The 21,201-nt window shown below is 42.0% G+C and overlaps 1 protein-coding gene across 22 annotated transcripts in view; it reads right to left on the bottom strand.

The window, feature by feature from the left end:
• LIMCH1 (LIM and calponin homology domains 1) overlaps window positions 1–21,201 on the bottom strand; it is a 321,642-nt gene that overhangs the window by 61,349 nt on the left and 239,092 nt on the right. For 8 of the 22 annotated variants that reach the window (XM_045881234.3, XM_045881236.3, XM_045881235.3 and 5 more), the window contains 8 exons: window positions 19,894–20,160; window positions 11,900–12,202; window positions 9,119–9,361; window positions 8,274–8,603; window positions 6,838–6,953; window positions 6,617–6,728; window positions 5,920–6,174; window positions 1,231–1,266 (listed from right to left, as the gene is read on the bottom strand). The exons of 4 other annotated variants lie outside the window; for them this stretch is intronic. In XM_045881234.3, the coding sequence (XP_045737190.1) occupies window positions 1,231–1,266; window positions 5,920–6,174; window positions 6,617–6,728; window positions 6,838–6,953; window positions 8,274–8,603; window positions 9,119–9,361; window positions 11,900–12,202; window positions 19,894–20,160 (1,662 nt within the window). The remainder of the gene's footprint in view (window positions 1–1,230; window positions 1,267–5,919; window positions 6,175–6,616; window positions 6,729–6,837; window positions 6,954–8,273; window positions 8,604–9,118; window positions 9,362–11,899; window positions 12,203–19,893; window positions 20,161–21,201) is intronic. 10 more of the 22 variants (XM_045881245.3, XM_045881247.3, XM_045881246.3 and 7 more) reach the window with 4 other exon arrangements.

Genomic DNA, 21,201 nt, shown 5'->3' with positions numbered 1-21,201 from the left:
GTAATAACCAGGGCTCAATTTTATAGACAACTCCATGCAGTCAGTCAAGCTCAGGGGGATCTTGGTTTTGAGACATGACTGTTCTGCACGACAGGCCACGAAGCAATCACAGATCGCACAATGGGAACGGATCCTGGCACCCGAGGCAGCCCGCTTAGTGCTAGGACAAACCAAGCTGACATCTTGAACACAGACGTGGAAAAGGTACTGGAAACAGTAATTTGGGGGCCCCATCTCCTTGTCATTGGGGGCAATGAGTTTTGTGTTTTGCACCCTTATTTGGATGCCTCACTGGGTGACTTAAATGTCTTAGGCCAATGTGTGCTCTTCTGATGGTCAGACTCCCAGCAGCGCACAGACTGTTTGTCACAGAGGAGAGACATCAGGCTCGGCAGGCCACTGATGCTGGAATTAGATATCAATTATGTTTCTCAAAACACAGATTTTACTCAACTCTGAGAAAGCTAGTATTGTGCATAGAAAATGTTTGCCTTGGATATCTGCTTCAGAATGCTCTGCAGATGGGAAATCCATTTCTGAAACAGAGTTAATGTGGTCACAAATGGGAGAGTGGTGGCTTCTTCTCAAATTTGGATGTGAGGCGGAGGTAGGGAATGAATCTCTGAGAGGAGTGGAAAGTAAGGAGCCGGAAGAGGAAGCCCAAGTCGTGTTTGACATCTTGACCCCTTGCTATGCCACAGAACTTGAACGCAACCCCAATGTTCTGGTCGTGAGCATCCCACAGTTTACATTACTCCAACCTGGGAGGAACTTGGGCTTCTGAATCTATAATTAGTGGTTCAGGATTTGTTTTCTTAGCTCAAAAAAAAAAAAAAAAATAATAGGGCCATGAGAATGGCTTGCTTCATTGTTAATGCCAAGCCCTAACATATCAAGAATTAAATGCAAAACGCAGAATAATTCTGTGGTTCAGAAGGGGTACCAACATCCAGACAGTCAGACCAGCCTCCCCATGCCACATCTATGAAAAGCAAATGTTAAGTTTAAGCAGCAGCTGTGTATTAGAATCATGCTCAAGTTACTCTTTCATTCATCTCTCCTGCACAGAACATATGTTCTGCATTCCAACTTCAAGCGCTTTTCCGAGGCTGAGTCAGTGAGCTGCTCAGTTCACTGTTGCATCAGTTGCATTTCAATTAGTGGTAAGTATGGGAAGCATGCAGTTCAAGCTAGTCATTAATGGATTCCTACAAACACAAGACAACTTACTCTGCGTCATCAGACACAGGAGTTCTCGGACCGTATCTACAAGACCAAATACAAAATTAGGGGATGGGCAAGACAGAAGGTTAGCTCAGTACCAAGCTGGCAATAAACATAACCGATGACATATTTGTGTGCCAAACCTTTTTTGCCGATCACACTGGAAGAGAAGCGTCGTTACACAATTAGCAATATTTATTAACTGCTGGAAATGAGGGAACAGTCTTGACATTGCTAAAGAACGCAAAACATGTTTTTAAAACACAGAGGAGAGATGAAAATAATCCCCATGCTACCCACAAAAAAAAGAGTCTGTTCAATATAAACACAAGAAGGCTTAGGTGCAACCCACAATGTTTAGAGAAGGCAGTTTAAGAAGGGAAAAAAAAAAAAAAAAAAAAGCCAAACCTGTATTATGGTCGTTCACAAACAGTTAAACTGTTCTTGCCTTTATGTTTGGCAGTAATGGGCTGTAATGGACACCCAACATAGAAGCACACGCTTACTGACCCTTTCCCTGATGTGTTAATGCTTTTGCACAAATGCCATCAAAGAGCGTTTCTGCAGTTTTCTGAAAGCAAACCAGAGCTCCAACCAGAACCCCAATCAGTGCCTTCCGCATGCATTTGACAAAAACCACAATTCCTAGAAAACTGGCAGCCTTAATCAAAGCCAGACTTGAATAATATTCCATAACTTGAAAAACCAAAGTTTTCCTTTTTACAGTCTTTTATATTCTTCTGATTATTCAGATCTACAAAGTTGTACCTTCTGCAGTATAGACACTTTAAATTTTAATGCATCTGATAAAGCAAAGAAAAAGGTTAAATTAGAAAAAAGAAATTAGGACATTACAAGGGCATATTTTAAAGCACAGTTTAAAAAAGCAGCTTCCACAAATGACTATCTCTTCAGCAAAGGGAAATGTTAAGAGAAGGTTCTTACCTATGCCCTCAAACGCTGTTCATTTCTGCACTCTGATGGTGGACAAAGAATTATTTGAGTAAAGAAAAAAGGTCCTGCTTTCAGTTTCCAGCAAATTAAATTTTGTGGTTTTCAGCAAAAATTACCTAGTCTCGTGTTCAGTTTCGTAACAGTTTATGGGGAAAAGAGTCATTTCTAGAGATGTCTTCCTGTAATCTTAGGGAAAACACCCTGGAATGCATGGGTGCACACATACCCACCCTTCTCTCTTACCTGCTCTTATCATTCTAGAACAGTCTGCATTCATGCATTCATTAATAATTGTTTTCGTTCACAGTGAAGGCAACCAAACCAGTGCAAGACCCAAAGTCTCTGTTGAAATGGCCCAAAGGTTTGTGGATATTTCTCTTCTGGCAGTAAGACTCATTTTCTGTTTCTCCAGGGGATAGTTTCAGAAGGGGATAAAGTTTAACCTAATACACTCAATTTTCTAAAAAACACGACTACATTTGGAATCAATGACCAATGGTCAAGGGAGAGTGCATGAGCAGTTAGTTCTGAAGACTGGATCAATGTTTGTCAGTTAATAGACCTATTGGAATAGGCTTATTCAAATCCAGTGTTTTCTAAATTATCTATGGAAGAGAGCAGAGAAGTTATGCCTAGTTAACCTAGAAATAATCAACTCATAGTTAGTACGTGTTTTGTGTCTCTATCCGAATATTTTTGTTAATGTTTTATTGAAGTAGAATATATATACAGAAGGGGCACCTGCCAGACACATATCCCTCAATGAATCTGCACAACCCAGACATACCCAGAGCTTAGTGTCGAATGTTTCGTACTATATAAATGGATCCATATAGTATGTATTCTTCCGAGTTTGGCTCCTTTAGCCCATTTTGTTGATGAGATTCAGCTACGTGTTGTCACATGTAAGATATATTTGAATTTAGATTGCTTCTACACAAAATACTTAACAGCATTTCATGGAAATCTCTGCCAACAAATGTAGATTTACACTAAAGTGTAAGCTCCATGAGGGCAGGGATTTTTCTTTTTGGGTTCCCTGAATAGTGACCAGACAAGGCCCTCAATAAGTATTTATTGAGTACTTACTGGATGCTCTGGAAATTGAAGAGAAAAGAATAGCTTAGTCTCTGGAGATAACCTTCATTTACCCTTCTACTATATATTCACTTATGGACTTAAGGAATTTCCTCCTAATTCATTAAGATTTAAGAGGGCATCAATTTAAGCAGACCTGCCTTTGCAGTTAGGGAGAAGATAATTAGAGCTTGGGCTTCAAATGACTTTCTCCGTTGTCCTTTGGGAAACTAAAAAGTAAAGGTAAGTTAAAAAATCACTAATAAAGAGATTTTTCAAAAAATGCCAAGTAGGTGAGTCAATAGGTACAAAATTGGCCAGACAAATCGCAGTTGGTGTAAGCATCCCATCAGAAAGAAAAAAAAAAAGAAATGAAAAAGCAATGAATAAAGTTTAATTGCGAGGGTAGGGATATTTAGAAAGATAAAGAGAATATTCTATGCATCTATTTCATGTATGTGACTTTCAGCACTAATAAAGCATTTTAGGATCAATAATTAGCTGGTTCTATACTTCCATATTGTGAACTGGCATAGCTTCATTTGAAGTGGGAGGGGAAAAAATGGGTTTCCTGCTCATTTAAAATTATCCCCTAGCTCCCAGTAATTACCCATAGTAATTACTCAATAAACAGTTGTGGAAAAGGAACATGAATTCCCAAGGTGTATGCTCATTCAGTCGCACAACTGACATGCAGTTCATGTGACCACATCTCCTTCTGCTCAAACTAGCCATTCATTCTCATTTGGATCTAAAGAGGCTTTTCTCTGAATCACTAATAGAGGGACAGATACAAGTGACAGGGAATTCATCAGACTGCCACCGTTCCCTCTAGTAACCTGTGCAGGCAACGTGTGGGAAGGGGACCATGGCTTTCTGCTCAGGCAGAGCTGGATCTGAATGTTGGACCTGCAATTACCAGCTGTGTGGACGTGGGCCTCCGTTTCCTAACTGCAAAATGCAGCTGAGAATTCTTCCTCTCAAAGGTCATGTGAGGAATAAGTCAATGGGAAAGCACCTAGAATGGGTAGGCAGCCATGGGCCCCTCTTCCTTCTTCCCTTTCACGCTAAGTTGCTTTAGAGCAGCGCATGACCCCAGGGCCACGCTGCGTCAGGGCATCTGGAAAGTGAGTGAGGATGGTGGACTGGGCAGATCAGTCAGTCCCTCTGCCACGAACCAGCCCTGACCAGTGTGACCGGCCGGGACCCACGTGGGATCCACTCACCCTCTTCTCTCTCCATCGCCCTACCTGTGAATTGCCAGAAGGAGAGCTACAGGGAGAAGCCACCCTTTGAAAGGGCTACAAAGCACTCTGCACTATGAAGCAGAGCACGAATAGCGTCCTGAAACCAACATTACAAAGAGGCTCTGCGAGAGTAGTAGTATGATGATTCAGAGAAATATAAGGCATAGATTAAATTCAGGTCATAGGGCGCCTGGGTGGCTCAGTTGGTTAAGCGACTGCCTTCGGCTCAGGTCATGATCCTGGAGTCCCGGGATGGAGTCCCGCATCGGGCTCCCTGCTCTGCAGGGAGTCTGCTCCTCCCTCTGACCCTCCCCCCTCTCATGTGCTCTCTCTCTCATTCTCTCTCTCTCAAATAAAAAAAAAAAAAAAAAAAAAAATTCAGGTCATAAAGATAGCTAGGATCTTAGTTTTAAAATTTGGGTGTTACTTAAGGTTTTCCCTGCTCCCCATCCAACCCTCTGACCCGCTACTTTCAAGGTCCTTCGTGAAGTGGAACCTCATCACTTCCTGCTTTCTATGGATCCTGTAATTATGCAAAACACCTCTCACTCTTTTATTCTACTTAGATCTGGCAGACTACACTTTTAACAAAAATGTATCACTCTTACTAAATAGCAATAGAAGCTTCAACATATAGTACTTTTAACTACAAACTTCAGATTATTTCCTTACTCGTTCTTTTTTTTTTTTTTAAGATTTTTATTTATTTATTTGAGAGAGAGACAGAGATAGTGAGAGAGAGAGCACACGAGCAAGAAGGAGAGGGAGAAGCGGGCTCCCCAGTGAGCAGGGAGCCCAACTCCTGGGCTCCCTGCTCACTGGGTCCTGGGGCTTCATCCCAGGACCCCGGGATCATGACCTGAGCTGAAGGCAGACGCTTCACTGACTGAGCCACCCGGATGCCCCTCCTTACTCGTTCTTTTAAATCAAGTCACAGCATGGAATAGAAATCTTACCTCTAGAAAGCCCTGAGTGTTTGCTAATGTTGAAATGAAATGAAATTACAAATTGGTAAGTGGTATACATCTTCTTTGGACCTGAAGACCCTCTTGGCACCAAACTGAAATCAAGTAGGTCAGAAAGAAGTTCAGTTCCTTTACCTGAGGGCTCCTATACAAGCTAGGAAGAAATAAAAGAGTTACCCATTCAGGTGGCCCACAAGGTGAGTCAAAAAAAAAAAAAAAAAAACGTTCAACAGGAAAACTCACAACTGCATCTTCTTTCCACACCTGCTTATATGCAAAAAAAGGGAAAAAAAATTCCTGGCAGACTGGGCCAATTTTTATCTTTCCATTTCCGCAAGCAATCACGGATAAGTGGCACTGAGGTACCATAAGGCGTTAATAACATACTCAAAGCATTATGGAAGCTCAGAGCAGAGAAACAAAATCACAAAGGCTCAGGAAAACCTTCTAACCTCTTATCCTTCAATGGTGGACCCTTGGCAGATGCCTCCACATCCTGTCGCTTTGCAAATGGAACTGGAAGGAACTGGTTTACATTGGATCCAACGCGTCTAAGAGACATCCCGGTTCTCCTGACCATCATGTCATCTTTTTGCGAATTATACAACCTTCCTTGGCCTTTCAGTCCGCTGCCACTCCTGGCTGTCATCTTCTCCGAGCTCTCTTCCGTCCCCGAAGTCTTGCATTCAGAGGCCGGGGGACACAAACTAGGGCAACATTCAGTCCAGCCGGTCAAAGGCTACTTACTGCTAAAGATATTTTCAGTAGCGTCACCCACGGGCATCAACCCAAGACAGAAGAAGCCAACGTCCACGGAGGCAGCAACACATAGAGCAACTGAGTACTAATACCGTGGGCCGCCATCATGCAATGGGTACTTACACTGGAATGGGTTTCCCTTTCGGGGTGTCATGATTCCTGAGGATGAAATCCGGCCAGCACCCAACCACATGCAAAGGCTCAAATCTCTACTCAGGGAGGGCGCTGAGAGCAGAACTCTGATCCTGAGAGGGGTGCATTCTTTTAAGTGACTGAACTCCATGCCGTATCAGTCATCAAGGGCATACTGTGGTTCGAAGCTGTTTTCTGGGAACACAACAGCCACACACAGCAGAAGTACCACACCCTGGAAGGCAGACAAGTGCTCACGGTGGCTGGCTGTTCTCCTCTGGTCTTTCGGCCTTTGGCGGCCTCGCAGAATCTCTTTGAGCAGCTCCTTCCTTCTCTTCTTTGCCAACCTGTGGCAGCTGTTTGCTTGTCGCTGAAGCCAGAGAGGACAGCTTTACTGCTAGGGAAGACTTCACACCCGAGGCCTTGACCCCACCTGTCATCTGTCACCTCCTGGGAAGGGAGGGAACGTTGCTCCTCACCTTCCTCTGTCCCCGGGCGCTCGCTCAAACTGCACACATGCTCCTCCTGGGTCTCCAGCACAGAAGCCAGCCACGAGACCCTTTTGCAATAGTCAGTGACGCCAGAATTCACTATTCTGGGGATAATCAAGTAGCATTAGTGGCAAGAGAGAAGAGGAAAAAGAATTATGAAAGGACACAAGGAACGTGGTTGGGACTGAGAGATTAAGAAGAGTTCGGCTGCTCTCATTCCGGAGGCTGGTTAGTAAGGATGACACACTCAGATGGAGATCATGGAAGGCGAGCCCCAGCGAGGGCCTGAGGAAAGTCAAAGAAGGCTGGCGAGACCCTGTCACCATGGGGCTAAGTGATGGCCCCCTCCCTAGTCAAGGACTCAATGATGCATTTCTTACTAATTTCTTACCCCCACCTACTCCACCCCAGGTCCCCGTCAGCCTCTGAAACACCAACTGTATTTCTGGTGTACTAGGATTACTTATGTCTACAATCTGCTATCTCTATGCTGTCGGCCACAGTATTGGATGAAAGACACCCCTCTGTATGTCATAGACCATTTACTCTTTCCTTTGGATTTCAAGGACAAAGCACAGAGGAGGATGTCTTAAGCATTTCCTCTTGCCATGGAGAGCATTACTTTGCTCCCAACATGCAGGTGGAATGGAGGCTCCCGGGAGAGTCTAGGGGCTTATAAACCTCCTAATACCTACTTCCTGGAAGAGAGACCAGTCCACAGAACTGAACGCCCAAAAGAGAACTTGGAAATTCAAAGCTGGAAGGCCTCCAGCAAGGATGAGAACCCGTGACAGGCCGACGCGGGCTTTTCCCAGGTGATCCCTCACACATTTGGATGGAGATTCAGCCAAGGAAACTCTTGACTCATAGGAACCCCAAGAGAGGAGTCTTTTTCCATTCACCATTTATTATACAATTATTTTTTTTAAGTAGGGGAGGAAAGAGACCTTTACTTTCTTTTCAACTGCTTCAATGTCCAAATTTGAACAAATGATATTAATAATTATTTTTTTCTTCCCTTCCTGGGATAGGAAAAGAGGGAGGTTAAGGATAAACCTGATTTTTATTGTTCCTTTAGAAGAAACAATAGGGTATCATTAAAACATTCCATCGAGTTCATTTCAGTATTTCCAACTAATAAAGTAGTGCTAATGCAGCCGAGGGAAAAAGGGTCCTTCGCCAAGATTACTGGCATTCCCAGGCAGGGATTCTGGGGACAACAGAATCAAAATGGACACCTGCCATTAACGTTCACACACGCGCTCCTCCCCAGGGTGACCTGCTAACGTTACTTCTCTGCCAACCAGCCAAAGAGTCTGTTAAAACTATGGGATGGCCGGAGGTTTCTGACAGGTGCTTCAGCAGACCCTTTCAAAGCAGCAATGGCTCCCATGCAGGTCTTGCACACGGATGGAGGAAAATACCTGGGGTCATTTTGTGGAGTAAGCGTTTGGTCTTTTTCTAAACTGGACGTGGCCGCGGAGGAAGGGGGGACAGAGTAAGTTTCGGTCTTGCTGCCACGACTGAGGACTTCTTCTACCTCCTCCCTAGGCCCAGCCTGGCCGATACTGAGCCGCTTCCATTTCTGCTGATCTATCTCTGTCACGGGTCCAAAGTGCACAAACTTCTGCCGGGGGCTGGAAGCTTTCTTATAGGCCCTTGCTTTGCGGCTGGCAAAATCATCACGAATGGCAGTTTCTGCTTTAATTTCTGGTGAAGGCTCAGGGGCACAGATGTGCTCAACATCTCCATCCCTAGTCAGAACCAGAAATGAGTTCCAAAGATTTCTAAGACAAGTGTAAATTAATAAGAGCTTTTTTTTTCTGAATACTAGATTTATGAAAAATACTTCTATGGCTAGAGCAGAATTGCTTTTCCATTCATCAAACAACAAACGAAGGAATGATCATTGTCTTGCCTAGGGCTTTAAGCTTCTATAGTTTTCAAAATATCCCTTCCAACATCATAAATGAAGGCATAAGAAAATCTTAGGTACAGTGAAATAATGAAAATTTGTTAAAAATCAAGTATAAACAAGCCAGTCAAAATTATCATCCACAGTAGTTGGTTTAATTAAAGAGGATCTTTTCCATCCAGTGGCTCGTAACTTTTGGTATTAATAACTTTAAACTCATGCAGAATATACTGTTTTGAGAGGTATTTTTTCTCCAGCCACAAGAATAAAAAATGATAGAAGGATAAGCATTTGATTCCTTCAAAATTTAATGAAACCACCACCAGGGGAAAACTCGGGAAAAACATGACACACCTCGTCTTTTCTGACACTTTCAGTCTCTCCCACGTCTCCAAGTCAGCTTCAGTGATATTGGAGACTGTGACAAATCTCGGAGCCTCTCGGTGAGGGGCGAGGTGGCCCTGAATTCTCCGCTGAGCCAGGTCATCCCTGTAAAGATCTGGCACCTTCCTCACTCCCAATTTTGCCGGTTCGCTCTCCTGAGTCCGAGTGATACAGGTCACCATTGACTTCACCTCTTCTGTTTGGCCCTGGTTTCTGTCAATTTTATCCAGGCCCCCACATCATTGGAAAAATCAGGTTCAAGGAAGGGGAGCAGACAAACAGAATGTCAAGGAAGGAATTTCAGAGGCTAAGGACGCAAGGAAATGAAGGAGGCACCTTTCCCTTTCTCAAAAAATATGGAATCAATTGGAGCCTTGATTCCTTTTGCCTATGTTACCCTTTTGATACTGTAATGAGATGGAGTTTTTTCCACCACATGACAGTCTCTAGTTTAGTTTAGGAAGAGAAGCCAGGGCTTGCTGAAAGACTATTAAGAATGGTAATGAGATTTCAGTTTGACAATAATGATGCCCAATTCCCACACTATTCAAATTACTGTAATGAATTCAAGTTTTCTGATTGAATCCCTGAGCCGTCCTGGAATGTCTTTTACTGCACCAGTAAAAGGTTAGTAACGAGCTCTGCACGATCCAAATTCTAGGATTAGTTTGGAGATAGCTGGAACGTTGTTCACATATTAAATATCTCAACCATAAACTCACAACTGCCAGAAAGTACATTTAAGTCGATTCCAAACAGAAAGTTTCGACCTTCAAAATCAGTCTCTGCTTCCCAATAGCATTGGTTAGGTTTGGGTAATATAAACTTGAAGATTAAACAGACTGTATCCTCTTCACCTGGATCTACAGAGTCAATACCCACTTGTTTCTTATGTTAATAGCTGGTCATCTTTATTGATGTTAAAACTGATATTTTCAACTGTTCTCCCAAGAAGTGGATGTTGGGTGGCTTCATGCTGACAATGCTGTCATTTAAATCAAAGCTGTGGCATCTATATGCATAAAACATTCAATTGCATTAAAAGTCAATTTCTAACTAAACATGCTTCCTGAGATAGAAAATCTCAAAAACCTACATAAAGAAGGTTATTTGTTTTTCTAAAAAAGATACCATCCAAGCCAGAAAACCGAGAGGTATTCTTTTGTTACCTGGATGATGTGGTGTCTTTGCAGAGCCTCTACAGGTTGGGAAGGCTACAGAATTTTCTGTTTAATTTTAGTTTGGGAAAGGGGATGAAGGAAGGGCAGAGGCAAGAGCCACGAGGGGCCTTCTCTTCTTTCATCAGTTCTTTGATGCTCTCTAGAGAGGTCATGGGCCATCCCAGACTCAGAGCCATGTCCCCAAACACAGAGTCAGGTGACAAATGAGGCTGGAAATACCGGGAATTAAAATTGCATGCAGGAGAAAGGAAAAAAGGGAGATACAAAAGCAACTCCTTTTCCTAACTCAAGTTGCTGATCCCCATCAATGTGCGTTGGTGCTAGTCAGTTGTCCAGAAGTCTTTGTTTCACGTGCAACAGCGGATCCCTCCCACAAGGCCCTCCTAGAATGGTTTGTTACAAGGCACGCCAACAAGAGCAGCACAGGGCGAGAGACTCCCGAAGCTAGAGTGTGTCCTGTAAAAAAATCACGCCAGGCTTCTGTGCTCTAACCCCTGTTCTATATCCCAGGAGCGTCCACACATTTCGTACCTGGTACTTTCCAGAACAACAGCAACAAGCACCACTGACTACTCCACTGAGCTCAGTGACTCTGCCCAAAGAACCATTTGAACTGTGTAAAACACAGTTAAGATGTTTATATTCTTCGTTCAGCAGAATTTATAAACCCCCCTAAATGAGGGGCAAAGAGATGGCAATTTGACAATGCAAATCTCTGATTCTGGTATAAGGAAAAAATGCAAGAATCATCAACTCTGTGTGATGAAATTTAGCAAGCTGACACCTTCAATAAATTCATATCCCTCCTAGGATAAAAATCACTGGCCAAAACCCATTTTGCTACAGTTTTCCTTTCCCAAATGAAGAGGATGGGAAAAGGGCTGCGAAAGGAAAACTCATTCAAAAACAATTTCTATAAAAGAACAAACAGAAACATATTATATTTTTGAGAAGGTTTTTTTTTTTGGTTCCACACCCAGTGTGGAGCCCAATGCGGGGCTTGAAATCATGACCCTGAGATCAAGAGTCAGATGCTCAACCGACTGAGCCACCCAGGCACCCCGGTTTTGTGTGTGTGTTTTTAATGAGAAATATCCATCATTAAATGTCTAAGTGATTTTGCTGGTATGTGGAAAGAAAGAGCAAGCCTCATTTTCTTCCCCTCCCAATATCTAAAAGGAGCCAATAAGGGAGAAGAGCCTACAGCTAAGGAATGACTGTGTTTTCTGCTTCCTGCGAATGGACTGGAGCAGCTTTGGGTGGTGGCCACCCCTGATTGGCAATGGTACATGTCTGCTTGTGCCAATAACGCCAATCATTTGTGGTGATGTGTCCACTGGAACTCAAAGTTTATTTGGTGAATTCAGCCCTATTTTGGACATGGCCATTCTAGTCTCTGCCACTGCATTTAGGGAGACTGGATATCTGGAGTTCTGCTTCAAAACAAACCACCATTACCGATTATTTGTAACTGGGAAAGGAAAGAAAGGAATGGGGGCCTATGACACACATCACCTTCACTTAATTATGCCCCCTCTCTCACTCACACAAACACACACACAGCGCACACCTTTTATATTCTAGACTTTTCTTTTCTGAAATTCCCTTTGAGATCGGTTTGCTGCTCTCTGATTTCTCTGCCTCCTTTTTTCGGTAAGGCCCATAGAGGAGTTGATTCAATGGCACTGCTGGTTTGGTCTGGTTCATCCTCGCTCTCCTTGCAGCAAAGTCATCTTTCTCAAGATCAGGCCGCCGACATGCAACTTCCTCTTCTGACTCTGAATCTTTGCCCCGTTGGTGGGTCAGGAAAGGGTTTCCTTTGCGAAGGTTAATGTCATGAACAGCTTCTTTCTCATTACTTAATTGCTTGTGACTGATGGAGCAAAATTAAAGAGAACCCTCCATGTGATCAGACCAAATATTCTTTTAAATCCCCATCTCCAGACACACACATTGTGTTGTTAGTGAAAGGTCTTCTCGGTATCGTTAGTTTAGATGACATCTGTTTGCTATTTTAGTCCAGGGTTGTAGCATAGTTAGAGTGGGTTTTAAAACCTTGAATTTAACCAGCTACTAGCAATGCTAAAAAGTCATTTAATTGACAGGGCCCCATCAGCATCAGCAATGCAGGATCCTAAATGGCTCTGAGAAGGACAATCCAAACTCTTGCCATGAAATTGGAAAGAGTAGATAGTTTTTGGTTGTTCTTTTTTCTTTAGAACATTAGCAATGCACCCAACAGGCACACAATTTGTTTTTGAGTGACAGGGCAACAATTTGAGCCACCAAGAAACTGATCTGGGGGAAAGCTAATGCAGGCAGCTGTGTGTGACAGCAAACCTAGACTATGTACCTGATCGCAAAGTGTGAGGAAGGTCTTTCTGCAGAGCTGAGCTAACCTGAAGCATCTGGAAGACTTTATGACTATTCACAGGATGGACCCGGGGCATAAATGCTTCTTTTGCCCTGCACCTCCCCACGAGCAGCTCTGTATTCGATCTTCTACCCCAACGACTGTCCACCTCTTAGCTCTTCTTCATCATATGTTGGATGTCAAGTAAATTGTGACCAAACATTTTGCCAAAATAGCTAAAAAAAAAAAATCAATACTTTGTGCTATTTCCATTTTCAAAGAGATATTAAAGACTTTTCAAACTTTCAAATGCCTGAATGCAGTTAAATGGTGGAATATCAGGACTCTTCACTTAGTTTTGTTTTTTGTTTTCGTTGGAGGCATGTGGGATAGGAATAGGGTTGAATGTGTCCATCTGGGATTCATACAAACTCCTCTCCCCCTGCTCATAGGCTCAGCCTTGCTTCTAAGTAATTATTATTCTAAGTAATAATAAAATGTTAAAACTTTTAAAAATCATTATCTTCTCGTTTCATAAAGATAAGTAAATAAAATATCTTGACTCCTATTGCTCACCTACTTTGTATCCAATTTCTAAGAGAAAATTAAGAGTAAATTCTTCATCCTCAAAGGACAACTCATCTCAGAAATGAAGAAGGAGGAATTAGCCTAGCTAGGAGTAAAATGAACAATGAGACTCTTATACCCTGATCAACCAGGCCGCCTGCTTTCTGCTACCCTGCTTCATACTGCTCCTGAGGGGGCTACATCTTAAGACTATAGCAGGCCCTCACTCCATCTGACTTTTTGGAAAATCAAATCATCACTAATCATGCCCAGAAAATTCCTTCTTCTCACTGCTGCCATTGTCCTCAATAAAAATTTAAAATACAGAATTTGGAAGTGGTTGGCAGCGCTTTGCTCCCCAAATACATTTATTTCTTAAAATATGAAATCCTGCCCTTTGAGTTGCACACCTGACTCCCAGGGTCCTGCCTGGCCCCTCCTGGATGGTGCTCATGCTCCTCCCCACCTCCTTAGCCAACGCATCTGGCAAGTACCAACTGGTGTTGGTTGACTATAGCCGTAAGAAAGGCCAATGGAAATCACAGGCCATTGAATTCGTGTCTTCAAAAAAGCATTATTTAAAAAGCACAATGTTAATGACAAAGAAAGTGGCTAATAATTATTGAGCACGTACTATTGGCTGGAATTCCTTCTAAGCGTTAGTTCATTTAAACCTAATACCAACCCTGCAATGTTAGTGTTATTAGCATCACCATTTTAAGAGAGTAGAAACTAGGTTCTAGGTTCAGAAACTTGCCCAAGGTCAAAGTGCCAGGGCTTCAGTTAAAATTCACACCCAGGCTGTCTGGCTCCAGGGGTTCTCTTCTAACCACTATACTGTGCGTTAAGCAAAAAACCCAGCCAGGAAGAGTATTGAAAGCAGAACATCATATAAAAAATAAGGCATTATCATGACTATGGTAGTAGGAGAAAGAAAAGTATTTTAGTTACTAAATAAAGGGACCTTGTGAGTTGTGCTTAGGCCGGAGTTGTGATTTGCATTGCTGGTCACAGACAGCAATGTTCTGCTAGGATTAATGATAGCAGAATGCTAACTAATCATACCTTACAATGCTTGCATGGCACTTTACAGTTTACAAAGCGCTTTCAAACTCATTATCTCATCTCAGCTGATCCAACTCCAAGTTCAGGCGGGGAGCGGACCCCTAGCTGGAACCTCGTACGTTCAAAAGCCGCACTCTTTTCATTTTTTGACCAGGGGTCTTGGGTTACCATCTCCCCCTCAACTCAGGCAGAATTCTTTAGAATAAAACATATGCATTTATGCAAATGACCATGCCAATTTGTGATGCCAATTTGAGCAGGGAGAATCTGGTGTTCTCTGGATCACAGGAGCCCAAGCCCTGCTACAGATTCCCCGGGGTGTTTCTTTTTAGGCTAAATGCCCAGCGTGGCAGCACTTGTTTCAAGCGATCTCAATTTAGATGTGTGGACTTAAAAAAAAAAAAAAAAAAAAGACGGTGAAGAAAGCTTTCTGTATCACTGGCCACTGAAAGCCACTCCCTACCCACTTGGAAAAAAAGAAAAAAAAACCAAAACGGTCATAATGCCTGATTTTCCGCTACTTGCTTGAATCCTGTAAATTCAGAGTTTCGAGGCAGACTAAGAGGGGAAAAAAGATAATAACACAAAATCTGAACTGGTACTTTTGGCCATGCAGTAATACTTACGGTGTATAAGGCAGATATAAAAGATTGTGTTCACAGGTATCTAGTTACTGAAATTTTTAAGTAACCTGTTACAAATGTGCTTTTCTTTTTCCCTTGAAGGACCTTGAGGGCCGTCTGTTGTCAAGCTTCAGTATGTTCTACTTCAGTTTTCAACAATTACAACTCTCTGAGCCTCTAATGTATTTCAGATACGCTAACCTTCCTGACAACCCTGTGAGCTAGGAATTCTCACGTCTACTTTGTAGAGGAGAATACTGAGGCTTCTAGTTCCAGTCATCTGAATTTAGGTAAATAAAGTGAATTTCAGGGGCAGACTCAGGTTATCTGGCTTGATATTCATGGGGGAGGTTTGAGGCTTTGATTTTTTCGAGCCATTCATAGATGAGTCACTTTGGGAAGAAGGGGCTGCTCTTTGGGCGCAGCTCGCAGCTTCGCTCAGAAACAATACGGTTCAACGTGAAACGAGACATGCCCAGCATGGCTTCCAGCCTTGCAACTGCATCCAACCTCATCTAAAACAGGCAAAGCTATCTTGGTAGGAGAGGTTACGGGCTCGAAGCAGGTGAGGGGGAAGAAAAAGCTCTTGGCTCAAAGTTATAGGTTTCAAAGTGAATGAGATAATGATTGAAACGAAGGAAGAACTGGCATTTTCTTTCACCCCTTTTCCCTTGGTAAAACACAAGCAACCAGCTCAGACTGGCAGCCAGTCTGTTCTATTGAAAGAAACTGGGCTCTCCTGGGAATGTCAGGGGCAACACCAGAAACCTCCTGGCTCACCCACTGCCCACACAGTGCGACCACAACCAGGGTCACAGAGGCTCCTGCAAGCTATGTGTCTGTCTGCTCCCGATCCCCAAGGGTCTGTTCAGCAACAACCAGGGACACAGGAGTCTGCTGAGCAGGGGTGTAGAGGAATACGTGTCTGGCACTTAGCTGCATCCACTCTTTCCTCTAAAGATTTCAAAAATGTCTATTGTTCCTTGGAGGGTTTTTTTGCCCTCTGTAATTAATTACCATGTGGTTGAGAAGATCCACAGACCAGAGGAAAAGACTGAGTGCTGAAACATATGAAAACAATTAGAAAAGAAGTACAGTCACGTGAAACCTATAATTCAGTTCGAAAAAAAAAAAAGTTTACTTCTCCAATGGGAAACACCAAGTAAGAGAACTCAAATCTCCATGGCATTTTAATTCAGAGGAAGTGGATCTTGGTTCCCATTTTATCCTCTTAAAAACAGAAATCTTGGCTTTTTTGGCAGAGTCTCATATTTTGGGGGTAATTAAGCTAACTTAATCATAAACTAAAATAGAAGAAAAAGTAGTTTATATACTTCTTACTTCAGTGGTGACTCTAATAAATATTAAACTCCACATATTTATTAAGAAGCCCTACTTTCTGTCCCTTGATGCTAAGATACCTCCTAATATATGGTTTGACAGGAAGCTTGGGACTTCTGCGCTTCTAAACTCATGTGAAAATGGAGTACCATGCTCTCTTACTCCTTTTTATATACTGAATTAGAAATAACACAAGGAGGTGTTTGAGAATACTTGGGAAAAAACAACAGTAAAACAGCCTATAGAAATAAAGCCTTGTCCTCTGTCTGTGTACCTCCATCCCTTGCCCATGACTTTGTATGATTACCCATCTCTACAGACTCAGAATTTCCCAGCCAAGAAATGGACCACAGAACATATGTTGGGCCTCTTGCTGGGTTCAAAGATGTGGAAGCCAAAATTCATCTGGATGGCAAAGACAGGAGATGGAGGTTAAATGTTTTGAGAGACATCAGCATATTTACATATTTTGTATTCTTATTTTTCAGATACCAAGAAGCCTTTTCATCTTTATGTGTTTCATTCCAGTTAAGCTACTTTCTGCCACATGAAAACCAGGATAAACTTAGCATGACTTTCAACTCTGATGAAGGCTACAGAAAGTAAATGACAGGGACACAGATAGGCCAGGCTAGTGACACGGGATGTATAAACCCTTTAGAGAGAGCTAGCAGCTGAACAATCTGCCAACAAATGAATTCTGGGTGTTCGGAGACACAATGTCACATTGCTGTTGGGCACATTCTCTGGGAATATGCAAAATTTTCCTGAACCCAATTTTAAATGTTAAGCCAGAAGATCTCAGGTGTGATGATCTTAACAGACCTGGGAATTTCTGCTTAATAGAGCTAACTTGGATGAAATATGTAAACAACTGAGCCAGATGACAGGAAATGTGGACGGGAGCAAAGTTTTCCATATAAATATAATATTCATCCATCAGAATTACATTTGTAAACTAACCATGATTCTAGGTTTGTGCACAGAATGGGAACTATGATAAAAGATTTCAATATTTCATTACAAAATAAACCTCACAGTCACTGACACAGGACACCCATGGAATTCCCAGACTTGTCCCATCTCTTCTCTCCATCACCATGATTCCTGGGTGTGCTGAGTTAACTTAATGAGGCTCCCCACTCATATCTTGTTGCTCTTTTGGATACTCTGAAGATGATATAGAGATTCCTTGAAAAATTAAAAATACATCTGCTATATGACCTGGCAATCTCACTTCTGGCTATTTATCCAAAACAATTGAAGTCAAGATCCCTAAAAGATAGTAGTAGCACACTCCCATGTTCACTGCTATACTATTCACAATAGCCAAGATGTGGAGACAACCTAAATGTCCACTAATGGACGAATGCAAGAAAATGTGACATTCATACATAATGGACTATCACTCAGTCTTTAAAAAGAAGAAAATTCTGCACTATGTGATAATACAGATGAACCTTGAGGACATTATGTTACGTGAAATAAGCTAGTCACAGAAGGAAAAATACTGCACGATTCCTCTGTATGTGATAATACAGATGAACCTTGAGGACATTATGTTACATGAAATAAGCTAGTCACAGAAGGAAAAATACTGCACGATAGATATGCCATATCTAAGAGTCAAATACATAGTATCAAAGAATAGAATGGTGGTTGCCAGGGGCTGAGGGAGGGGGAAATGGGGAGTTGCTAATCAATGGGCATAAAGTTTCAGTTAGGCTGGATGAACAAATTCTAGAGATCTAGTGTACAACATCATATCTATAGTTAACAAAACTCTTTTGAACAATTCAAGATTTGTTCAGAGGGGAGATCTCATGTTAAGTGTTCTTACCACAGTAAAATGGATTTTTTTTAAATGGGAAAAGGTGGCACAGCATATGGAAGAAGAAACCCGAATAGCCAATACACATATTATAATATTCAACCAGATTGGTAATTATAGAAAAATCAATCTTTAAAAATGAGATTCATTTTAACCAAGCGGAGTTGTAACTTTTGAAAATGATAATAAAACAGAAAAAAAAATACCACGGTGTCTTCAGTAAATTTTAGCTTAAAGACTTCTCAGATGTGATAAAAACGAAGTTATGTGTGTCAAGGATATTAAGATTAAAATTTTTTTGTAAATTCATACTCTTACCTATAATACCTACTCCCACTGGGCCCTAAATTTGAAAACAGAAGGAAAAGTCTGAAAAATGAAACGTGGTAAGGGGATACTATTCATTTTTGTGTTCTCAGCATCGAGCTTGTTCTCTGATACAAGTAATACTAAAATGATGTTGAAAAAATATGTGTCTGATAAGGTCTCTGTACCAAAATTTATAGAATATCTGGATTTGATTTTGTTTTTTATGATTCTATATTACTCTCTATTATCTCAGAAAAACAGAGAGCTGCTTGGAACACAAGCACAATTTTATGGTAGAGTTTTCTAGAAGCACATATATGTTTAGGATAGATATACTTATCTGTGAGATACCACAGACAGGGAAGAAGTATACCCTTGGGGTTTTTGTTTTTGTTTTTTTAATCAATACAAAGCTACTCTAGAATTAAATACATATAAGTCAATGCTGGAACTTTCAGTTTAAGAACTAGACCATATAGCTCTAACCACATTTGGAATTGTACAGAGAAATGGAAAATGTTCTGTTAAATGTGTGGGAGGCAGATGTGGTACTGTAGTCTGAACATTTGGATCTGGCCACCAGGTCAGCGGTAACTAGCTCTCAGACCAGCAAGTCACTTACTACCACTGATCCTCAGTTTACCCTTCTTGAAAATGGGTACATCACCTACTTCTCCCAATTAAATGGAACAGCAGATGGCAACGGAATTTCAATTATCAAACTGTTATGAATTTTAAATTGTCAAATAAATTTTCATCTCATTATGATTTGTTAGGAACTTTGTGGTTATTATATGAGAAAAATTAAGCAGCTTCTCAAAACACTACCTAAAACTGTAGAACTATAGTTTTCTGTGGCTTGGGCTGCTGAAGGTTTCCATCACACATGTAATATGAAGTCAGCCGTGCTGGATGCTGGTGCCCTTGTTACACTTAAGAGAAGGAATTACTCCGTTCTTTGTTTTTGAATCACAGTGCCTTAGGAAACGAGTCAAGTAAGTGCGATCTTACCACTCCCTTGGGACAAAGAAAGTAAGTGGGTTTTTGTAAGCCAACCACTCTTTCTAAAGAGAGTGCTCCCCATTTCAAAGGAACGATTTTCCAGTGACGTGTCAAGTAAGGTAAGAGCCATTTAGGAGTAGCGTGAAAATTAACAAGCCGCAAACAACTGAAAAATAAAATGTTATTGCTAGGTGAATCCCGCAGCCCACAAATGACTGACCACTAATCCTTGACTAGGACAAGGTCTAATCAAGCAGCAAGAAGCTCACTCTTCACCTCCATTTAGAACAACCAAGTTCTTGGTGGAGACACGCCCCTGCAAAGACTCGCAGCTGTCTACTTGCTGGAGGAGGAGAAGCGGGGAATCGAGCTGCAAAGGGGAAACAGGATGGAAACTCCAGCAAGCCAGGCAGATTCCAAACCCCAGGCATGACCAGAGGCGGCCAGGCCAGCCTTCGGCCTGCGGAGCTAACCTGGCAAAGCGCTGTGCCGCAGGCATGACCTTGATTCCAGCTTGTTCTAGCCTTCGGCGCTTTTGGATTTCAACGGCATCTTTTTCTTCAGACTTGGGAGCTGGTGCCTCCACAGCCCCCTCTGGAGGAGGCTGCTCCTGGCCACTGCCAGTGGGCAATTCTAACCCACCATCAGAAGGCTTCCCACCAGGATCCACTGGGCCGACTGGGTCCTCTTCACAAGGAGACCCCACTTCACTTCCCTCTTCCTCTATTGTTTCAGGACAGCTAGTGAGTTGGACAACACAGTTTACCAAACTAACAGTCTGGGCTGGGGAGCAAGCCATACGTCATTTCCTGGTCATTCTGATATTATTTTTCACTTAAAGAAAAAAGTCATAGCATGCAATATGATCCTGGTAACGCGAAGAAAGTTAAATGCGGCCATTAATTTGTTAATAAATATGATGCATCATAATCTTAACAGTAAGAGCTACTTAAAAATTGATATTGAAAGGCAAAAAGCCTTTTCTGCTGGAAAGGTAAAAGTCATGTTTGATTCAATCATCAAAACTTTCAATAAAATGTTTATTCGATGAAATTCATAGATAATAAAGGTGGATTATTAGAAATAAGCATGCAGTGATCAGGGTGGTTTTGCTCAAAGGATTAGACTGGACCATAAGTTTCTTTTATTGGACTAGAAGGTTCTTGAAGGCAGGGACTCTACCTTATTTACTACTGGGTCCCCGGTGCCTAAAAGACAGCGCCTAGCATGTAGTAGGTGCCAAATAAATACCTGCAGACTAAATGAATGCATAAATATAAAGACATAATCAGAGTTTAGGGGAAATCCCTGCTTGCTTCTCTAAAGAGATGAGCAGTTCAATGTATCGTCCATTGACTAGGAGTTTCTCCAAGCGATTCTGAAGCCTGTTTCATGCATCCCTTACATACTTGAGCTTGTATCTAGATAATCACGTGTCTAGATTTAAGAAAAAGACTTCTTGCACAGAGATGTGGCTTTCTGCACCTAATTTAACAGGAGTGGGAGTCAGGCAGTCTCCTCAGAAAGACATGGGTGACAGATCTGCTCTCCATGTCCCCTCACTAGAACTGGTTTCAAAAATCTGCTCATTAGACAAGGGATCTGTTGAGTACCACTGTGTGGCAGGCACTATTCTCGGTGCCTTCATGAAGCTTAGATTCTGTCATTACAATCTCTCTCCAAAGAGCTGTCTTGCCCACTGCCATTTGTAATCTTTTTTTTTTAAATAAGATTTTATTTATTTATTTCTTTGACCGAGAGAGACACAGCGAGAGAGGGAA

Source organism: Mirounga angustirostris, unplaced genomic scaffold, assembly GCF_029215605.1.
Source record: "Mirounga angustirostris isolate CCGP_5_RB_7025 unplaced genomic scaffold, mMirAng1.0.hap1 SCAF_2, whole genome shotgun sequence".
NCBI classification, from domain to species: Eukaryota; Metazoa; Chordata; class Mammalia; order Carnivora; family Phocidae; genus Mirounga; species Mirounga angustirostris.
The sequence above is the reverse complement of the archived record's forward strand: the minus strand, read 5'-3'. Positions and strand labels throughout refer to the sequence as shown.